Source organism: Morone saxatilis, unplaced genomic scaffold (genome assembly GCF_004916995.1).
Source record: "Morone saxatilis isolate NCDOM2014 unplaced genomic scaffold, NCSU_SB_2.0 Contig5, whole genome shotgun sequence".
Taxonomy (NCBI): domain Eukaryota; kingdom Metazoa; phylum Chordata; class Actinopteri; family Moronidae; genus Morone; species Morone saxatilis.
The window spans coordinates 5,786,114-5,795,322 of record NW_023340095.1 but is presented as its reverse complement, the minus strand read 5'-3'; the positions used below and the strand labels follow the sequence as shown (position 1 = coordinate 5,795,322).

The following is a 9,209-nucleotide window of genomic DNA, read 5'->3' as shown; positions in this document are numbered from 1 at the left end:
GTGTGTGTGTGTGTTCACAGACAGATTCCAGTAAATATATGCTTATGATCGCATCATCAGTGTCGTTACATTGGTAGCACCAGGCTAGCCTGAGAAATGTCAAATCAAGAAAGGGGAGGTCAAAATTAAGATTTAAATCATATGACTGATATTCTGTTTCATTTTCTGCCCTTTTTAAAAGCATGTGTCGAAATCAATCTGGCACAAAGACGATGAAATATAAGCAAAGTCAAGTCAGAAGTCAGAACCTCTTAACATCAGGGTCTTTTCAGGACCAAAATAGCACCAACGCAGAAGAGTCCCGAAAAAAGGGAATACATAATTTGACAAGTCAAAGACAGCAAAAGATAATTTTCCCAAAAAACGATGAACTGTCAAACCAATCCGAGCCACAAGTCCTGCCTCCCTTTCTCATCCGTCCTCTGTCGCTCTGTGTCTCTGATCAGTCCCGCTCTTCAGGCGGAGACGCCAAATCCTCAGATGACATGGTCTTTGATGTGGCAGCTGACATCCTGAGCAAGCTGCCTAGAGACTTTGACTTGGAGGCAGCAATGAGGCGCTTCCCCACCAGCTACAATCAGAGTATGAACACGGTGCTGCTGCAGGAGATGGGCCGCTTCAACAACCTGCTCGGCACCATCCGAAGCTCCTGCATCAACATTCAGAAGGCCATTAAGGTACATGAGACGAGCTGGTCGAAAAAGTGTTGGATGTAAAGAGCAGGTCATGTTAGCAGTAAGGGCTTAATCATCTTAATCTCTCATTCTCAGGGATCCTTACTGTTCGGATACAGCATGATGTATGGCCGGATGCACTATAAGTACACAAAATGTGTCTGTTTTAGATAAACAGTAAAGCCAAATGATGAATCATCATTGATTTTACATTTCTGTACAGTGAAAGCAATATTTCATGAGAGGAGGCACACCTCTGCTGAATGATTACAGGGGAAAACTCTCCCAATACATCTTCAGAAATCAGATACTGTAAGCTTTCAGCACAACACTCCAACTAAATAATCTAACACTATAATGTCCTATTACAAGGAAACATTTGTACAGTAATTGTGAAAGTTAAAGGCAATTTGAAAAGTAAAAGAAGAAAGAAAAGTAAGCACAATACAGAAGACCTTCTTCCTCCTCCTCCAATATGTTACTGTATTTTGTATTTTGCAAGCACAGGTATAAAGCAATGAGCTGCAGAAATGAAATGGATGCATTATAGAGATGTTGTTGACCCTGAACATGTTGTTGAATGACAAGAATGAAGCACCCACCTAAACCTCAAAATCAGTAACTAGTGCTCTTGACCTTCTCTCAGAAAGTGCTCTTTTTCCTCTGTAGCATAGTAGACCATAGACTAGTACAATTAGATGAAATGAAATTCAAATGAAATTTGATGGTAATCCATTGAATAGTTGTAGAGAAGTTTGAGTCTGAACCAAAGTGTTGGTCTGACTGAGAATGATCATCCCTAGAGCATGGATAAAAATATGAACATGTGATTGCAGATCTCTAAAGGAATAGTTTGAAAGTTGGGTTGTGGTTTTGCAGTCACTAGATCCATAAAAAAGAAAAGGGAGGGTGATTGAGTAGTTGAGAGTAACCACCACTGCTGCGTGTGATGAGCTGAGATTCTCAAAAGTTAGGCAGACTCCCTAATATAGCTTTCTTAAAGCCTTAAAATAATTATAATCAGTTTTATTTTTAGTTTTTTTTTAAATACACTCGAAGAAGTCAAAATATCTACTAAAAAAAATACTGACTTTGTATTTCTCACATGCCAGGACACTGCCTATAATTAGACTGCATTAAGACTAAAACTATAATTATTTAGCTCATAGAATTAGTGTGGAAAACTAAAGACCAAACAAAACATTTGAATACATGTGCATGAATATGTGTAGCATTGCACTCCTAATTACACCACATTAAAAAAAAAACATGCCTGAACACGCGTGTCCTCTTTACACCATTTAGCAAACTCCATAAACATTTCCTCTCCTCCTGAGTCTCATGGGATTGAAGTGGAGAGAGCATAAAGAGTCAGGAAGGGGAGAGAGCACATCATCTTTCATCCCGGTATAAAAGACCCCCTACAGAGCGATAAGAGTTTCCATTATGCGTCTGTCTGTCACCTATCTCCAGAGAGAGGTTTTTAAGTGACAAGCTTGAATTTCTCTAATACTCGATTCAGTGTTAGAACGGGGCTTTAACAACTTCACATTTTCAAGTAGTAAAGATCTGAATCCCGTGTCTGTGTGTGTTTGTGTGCAGGGGCTGGTGGTGATGTCTGCTGAGCTGGAGGAGGTGGTTAGCAGTATCTTGAAGGGCCGTATCCCAGGCATGTGGATGAAGAAGTCTTACCCCAGCCTCAAACCGCTGGGAAGCTATGTGAACGACTTCCTGGAGCGACTCAAGTTCTTCCAGGTACCAAAACCTGTTCAAAATCAGATGCTCAAAGAAGGAGCCAGTGGGGGTGTGAATGAACAGGGAAGAGAGAAAGAATCAGAGACTTGGAGAAAGAAACAACAAAGAAGAGTGTGTGTTTTTGTTTCATTGTAAAAAGGAAAGACCTTAATCTCTTAATCGCTCTTATAGCAACGTCAGATTAGTGCACGTATATCGTCATGGTCAGCAATACCAGTCAGCATACACATGGAACAAACAACAAGAAAACATTGCTTTAATGGTAAAAAGCTGTTGTGTAATCAACTGCACGAACAGATTCTGTCTTTGTTACGGGCGATGTTACTTCACTGAATGTCTCATGAGGCAGTGGGCTACCACAAACCTCCAGAACAACTAAAGCGATCCTTGTCGTAGACTCTACAAGAACCGTGTTTGACCTTTTCCGAGGTGAGGAGCTCGTATCACATGAAAACGTTACATCAGTGCACGTTGAACCCTCTTTAGTGAACTGAAACCCTGCTGTAAGCCGTGTCACACTCGTTACACAAGACCGGTTCACTTCACTTATCTCCACATAGGAGGTGGCGGGGGGGGGGTCTAGTAATGCTTTTCACTCATGAGCAGAGTTGGTAGAGGAAACACATGCAGACACATGAGCTATTGTATCATGTGAGTCTGCAACTTCATCTAACAGGTTCCATGGTTTCCCTGTGTATTTCCACTGGAGAAGCACTGTTCCTCATGTTCATCGTTACTCAGTGGAATGAGAATAATGTACTGTGTGTGTCTGGGGAAGTGTCCACCCATGACTCCCCACAGGGTGAGTTGGAAAGTCACGGGGTTTCTTATCTGAGACAGCTCGCTTTCTTAACAGAATACCTCGGCATTTTAAGAAACGTGATCGATTGCCGTGGTAAAAAGAGTTGAAGAGAAAACATTAGTTTCATCTCGCTGTGTGGAGTGGACTGATTATTCCAAAACATTTTAGCAGTAGTGGAGGAAGTATGCAGATCTGTTACTTCTGTAAAAGTATCACTACTCCACTAGAGCTAAACATCCTGCATTAAAAACCTTACTTAAGTGAAAGTAGGTAAGTATTATGAGCCAAATGTACACTTAGGTATCAAAAGTAACACAATATTGGTCCCTGACAGTGTTTTACTATCATATATGAAGTGTGTGCTGCTGTAACTACTTTATATACTGTTGGGTAGTTTAATCTACAGCAATCCACCATATTCTGTAAGATGTGTGTAAAAAACAAGCAAACTTATCAATACTATAGACTCTTGTTGGCACGATTGTGGGCAAGTGGGTACTTTAATCCACAGGCGGTGACGTGTGGATTAAAGTACTAAATCCTGCTGGACAGAAGTGATTAACTCACTATCTCCATCTATGAATATAAATCCTGCTGTTTGTCTTGTTATTGGTTTGGGGTCCAGGGCTGATTTCAGTCAGTGTGTGTGTATATATATATATATATTGCCATCTTTGTCCAATACTTTGTTTTCTTTGTGATCCTGAACCTGAGATAATTTCATACCTGACGTGTAAATCCTTCTACAGGTCGTCAGTTCAGTCACATAGTTGTTCATTTGTGCATTTTTTAATATATTTTGTATTATTACTTTTACTAATTAACCTCTATAAACACTCTCTGACCTGCTGTGTTTTCAGGACTGGTATGATCAGGGTACGCCTGCTGTATTCTGGGTATCAGGATTCTTCTTCACCCAGGCCTTCCTCACAGGCAGCCAGCAGAACTATGCCAGGAAACACACCGTCCCTATTGACCTGCTCGGCTTCGACTTTGAGGTCCTGGACGACAAACAGTACAAACGGGCCCCAGAGGACGGTAGGATGCTCACAGGGCCGGTAGAGAAGATGAGAAAGGGTGTGTTTAGACAGAAGGAAGGATGGTAGTTTAAAAGTAAAAGCAGGATATTAAGGTTGCTTTTGACAAGATAAAATGTCCCTATTCAGCAAAACACCCCCTGGTTTAATGTAAAGAAAAGACACCAGGAAGATACAGAGAGCACTTGAAGAGAGAGAGAGAGAGAGAGAGAGTCAGAAAGATTAAAAAAAATGGTTCAAGGGGATAAAAAATGAGGTTTCAAAGCAGAATGTGAAATAAGCAGTGGGTAGAAGAGAAGTAACAAACATAAAAACTGACATTAGGCTGACTGAATATAAGAGAGGCAGAGTGTAAAGTGAGAAAGTAAGTTTAAGCAAAGCCTCCACCGCCTCTCGTCTGCATGCAGGCCTGCGTCAGCCCCTCGCTGTGCCTCCAGCTCTGCTGTGAGATTCTCAGTCTCACATAAAGCCTCATCCTCAATCAGTCCCCAGCTGGGGTCCCGTCACACTAACACAGCCCAAACTACCAAGCCACAAATCTGACAGTGTGTTAGTGCATTTGGGTGTGTGTTACTGACGAGATGCACTATTAATAGGAGAGCTCACGTGCTTTATAAAACGACAGTGTTATGGACAGAGGTCAGTTGCTGCAGCTCGATTCATAAAGTTTTATGGCTGCTGGAAGAGCCAATACGCATTGTAGTCACAAAGCAGAAGGTAGTTGATGTTAATATGATACTAACACTAACCTGTACCTGTCTCTGTGTTTGTGTCACACTCAGGTGTGTACATTAATGGCCTGTACCTTGATGGCGCCCGCTGGGACAGGAAGACCAAACTTCTTGCTGAGTCGTACCCCAAAGAGCTGCATGACCCCATGCCTGTGGTGAGGAGCACACATATATTACACTGACTCTAAGAATCCTCAGAAACACCCTGATAATCTTTTTCAGCTTGTGTTCATGTTCGCAGTTTCCTTTTATTTGAGTCAGGAAAAAGAAGCAGGTTGCAAAGGTAGGCAGACTAAAGCAGCTTCGGAGGGAGCTCAGCTGAGGGACCGGACTGAGACTGACGGACACTACTGGTCCTTTAAACTGCTGACAGTCACCGGGATTTGATTTCCCTGATGATGCAGGGTGACAGTTGCCCAAACTGTCCATTTAACAGTCAACTGTCAGTCTGCATAACTTCATGTTTATATGTGTGAACATTGTATCGTGTGTGAATACACATTTTTAATCCTTTGTGGAATCAAGAATAACTTTTTCTCTCGATCAGATGTTGGTATTTAATCTCTCTTGTATGATTGGAATTGGAATATTAGTTGATATAAGAGTTATATCCCGTGTTTACGTTTACATTTTCTATATTGTTATGGTTTTACTCCTCACTGTGGGGAAGTATTGAGCCTTAGTGTATAAGATAACTAGACAGTTTAGGGTGAATAACACTGCAGGCAACCAGTCAAAAAACATAATGTTGCATAACATATTCTTACAGGGAGGAGGTTTATTGATTCTGCTCCAGTGAATCCCTCAGGATGTCAGAAGAGAGGAAAGATAATATCTATCACATATCATAGTATAAAAAAATGGGGCAGATTCCGTCATTATTCAGCTTGTAAACTCCTACGAGGCGGCTGAGACCAATATTGTGAGTCTCGGAGGAGAATGTGAACGCCATACAGTAAGCTGCAGCTCTACCCAGGAGGAAGTTCACAGCTTCTTGTTCTCTGGACCTGAAACTGAGCAGCAGCATTCTGCCTGTAGGAAACCTGGTTCTCTCATCCTTTTATTAATTAACAGAGCTTGATGTGTTATATGAAAGCAGGCTGACAGTGATGGAAACAGAGCGCCAGTGGCAGAGAGCGACGACTGATCGGGTTTTTTTATTCTTTTCTTCTCTCCCTCTGTTCTCTCTTCTCCACAATGCATCCAGTGATGATGAATAATGCACAAGACTGACTTTTTTTAATATTCAGACATTTTAGGGCAAGTTATTAACAGAATCAGTTTTTGACAAGAGCGGAACGTAATTAAAAATGTGTTTATTATTTGTGTGTGTGTGTGTGTGTGTGTGTGTGTGTGTGTGTGTGGGTGTGGGGGGGGGGCGAGGGAAGAATGCCGTTTTGAAATGGCAAATATCCTAACCGATGCCGTTGGAAGATGGTGGCTTTTTGTGCACACTCACACTGGTTTTTGTTTTTTCTGTAAGATGTTTTTTTTCCGGTGGCCAGTTTACTTTTTGCATAACCGGCCTCTTAATACAGCAGAGGGGACTCCGCTGTTAATGTAATTGTTAATAGTTTATTGTCCCGAAAGTTAAATTTAGGCTACTGTTTGATAAAAAAAGTGAAGATCGGATTTTTCGCTGTGTTTTGTCTGACCGTTTAAGGACCATGTGTAGGGATTTGTTGCGTCTCTCGTGAAAGTCCGCCCCTATCTGGAGTCAGGTTGTTTGTGTATTTCTGGAAGGTCATCTGCAGAGTCCTATAGATAAAGTTCCTATATTCCAAGATTGTCATTCCAAATAACATATAATTCCTCATATACCATGGACTTTAGAACAATATTCCTGTTAACTTGGTTGCTCGTCGCAGAGGCGCACAATTAATGCAGTTATTATTCCACTCAAGTTCTAAAAGTAAGAAGCCTCTTAACAAGTGACTGTTTTGTTAAAGTTAGCTGAATGGAAGGTCGAGAAGGCAAATTGGGCAGATGAAAGGTACGTCGCGGTCATTTGACCGCTTCACTGTCCTCTTCGTCTCCTCTGCGTCTATTCTCTTCCTCTGTCTTGTCTCTCTACCCTCCGCTCATCGCACCCTGTCCTCTCCGTCTCTCCTCTCCTCACTCTGTCTCCACCTCTCTCTGTTCTCATCTCATTCCTCTCTGCTCGTCTATCCTCTCTTCTGTCTTCTCTTCTCTCTCGTCTTGTCATCCCTCTCTAATCTCTCTCACTGTCTTCGTCTCCTTGTCTCTCTCTTGCCTCTTCTCTAAGTCTCCATGTTCCTGTTTCTTATCTTCTCGTCCTTCCTCTGCTCTAATGGTTCATTTCTCCTCCCCTGTCCTCTCATAAATGTTCTCTCTCTCTCTTCCACTGTCTCTCTCCTGTCTCCTCTCTCTCATCTCTGTGTCTCTCTCCTCCTCTCTCCGTCTTCTGTCTCTCTCTCTCCTGTCTCTCTCTCTCATCTGTATCTCCTCTACCGCGTCGCTCCTTCTCTGTCTTTCGTCTTCTCTACTGTCTTCTGTCTCTCTCTCTCTGTCATCTTCTCCCCTGTCTCTCTTCTCTCTCCTCTCTCATGACTCTCATCTTCTCTCGTCTCTCCTCCATCTCTCGTCTCTCTCCTCTCTCTCATCCTCTCCTCCTCTCTCTGGTCTCTGTACCTCTCTCCTCTTCTGGTCTCCTCTCATCTCATCTCTGCTCTCTCTTCTCTCCACCTCTCTTCCTCCTCTCTCTGTCTCTCTCGTCTCTCTCTCTCTTTCTCTGTTCTCCACTTCTGTCCTCGTCTTCCTCATCTCTCTGTCTCATCTCTCTCCCATGTCTCCCTTGTCTCTCTCATCCAGATCCCACCATGTTCTCTCTCTCATCATCTCTCTGTCTCCTGATCTCTCTCTCCTCATCTTCTCTCACAGATCATCTAACATGGATCTCGTCTCTCTCTGCTCTCTCCTCTCTCCTGTCTCTGTCTCTCGCCTCCTGTCTCATCTCACTACATCCCGTCCTCTCTACCTCTGCCTCTCCTCTTCCTCCTACTCCTCTCTCTACTCTCCTCTCAACTGGTCCAGAAATTGGATGAAGCCTATCAACGACAGGAAACTTCAGGAGGATGTGTACGTGTGCCCGCTACAGCCAGGGGGCGCGGCACTACTGTCCACCCGGCCACGTCCCCAATTATTCATCGCCATGATGCCTGCAACTCCGACGTGCCTAGCCAGGCCCCCACATGGATCAGAACCGGGGTCGCTGCGTGCCTTGCCAACTTAAGTTCTAGTCTCTGTTGCTTTTTTCAATGAATTTAAAAAGAGGATAGAAGTGTTTTTTGTGTACTAAAAATATAATGAAATATACATGACCATATTTCTTGTACAAGTACCAGCAACTAGCGGCCCGGTTCTGCGTAAGAGCTACAGAGGTCGAACACAGTAGCACCAGACATACAAGCTGCGACCATTACAGTGAATGATTATTACTTTGTTTCGATTTGCTTTCAGCCAGCCTCGTTGCATGGAATAACCCGGACCGGGCTGATAACTCGCATTTAAATGCACAGCTAGCGAGTTATGACGCATCCTCCACCGAGTCTCACCGCACCTTGTACATTTATTTGGTTTCTAAATTTGCATCGTTCACCGGCTTACGCATTCTTCAAGATCAACTGCAGCAACCCTGCTGACTTTGGACGGAAGAAGAAGAACGAGCGGGGAGGAGCATGTATGATGGAGTGGTGCGCTCGGTTTCCGCTGTACACCATGTCTCTTGTAACATGTAGCAAGATTGCTCAGAGATCCAGAGTACCAGGGAATCTTACCGGTTTATTTCCTTCGTAATGGTAGATATGCCAGACAGGCAAACGCGAAGGATGCACATTTTGAATTTTATTCACAGATACTGAAACAAATTACATACAACTAACAAAAATCTAAAACACTCTTCATTTAACAGAACATTTGCCCATAAACAGATAAAGAACTTGTTCTTGGGGCAATAGTCTATAAGATGTCGCAAACATTTTATTGATCGCTGTCCAGGCAGTTTTTGCGTTAAATATAGGAAACAGAAGAAAAGAGACTACTGGTTTTATAAAAGACCGTAATCTTAAATACCAAAATACACCCAACAAGAGTTAATATGTTGAACAACCGAATAAATCAATAACTTTTATTTAAAAGAAATTAAGCTTGAGTGTGAAACATACATTCGGCTTTGTTTAACCCATTGTGT

The 9,209-nt window shown here is 42.6% G+C and overlaps 1 protein-coding gene across 1 annotated transcript in view; it reads left to right on the top strand.

Annotated features, from left to right (window-relative positions):
- dnah7 (dynein, axonemal, heavy chain 7) overlaps nucleotides 1-5,386 on the top strand; it is a 63,779-nt gene extending 58,393 nt beyond the window's left edge. Inside the window, exons 62-66 of the mRNA XM_035676793.1 lie at nucleotides 447-677; nucleotides 2,277-2,429; nucleotides 4,092-4,269; nucleotides 5,051-5,154; nucleotides 5,261-5,386. Coding sequence (XP_035532686.1) covers nucleotides 447-677; nucleotides 2,277-2,429; nucleotides 4,092-4,269; nucleotides 5,051-5,154; nucleotides 5,261-5,386 — 792 coding nt within the window. The remainder of the gene's footprint in view (nucleotides 1-446; nucleotides 678-2,276; nucleotides 2,430-4,091; nucleotides 4,270-5,050; nucleotides 5,155-5,260) is intronic.
- Nucleotides 5,387-9,209: the final 3,823 nt, after the last annotated feature.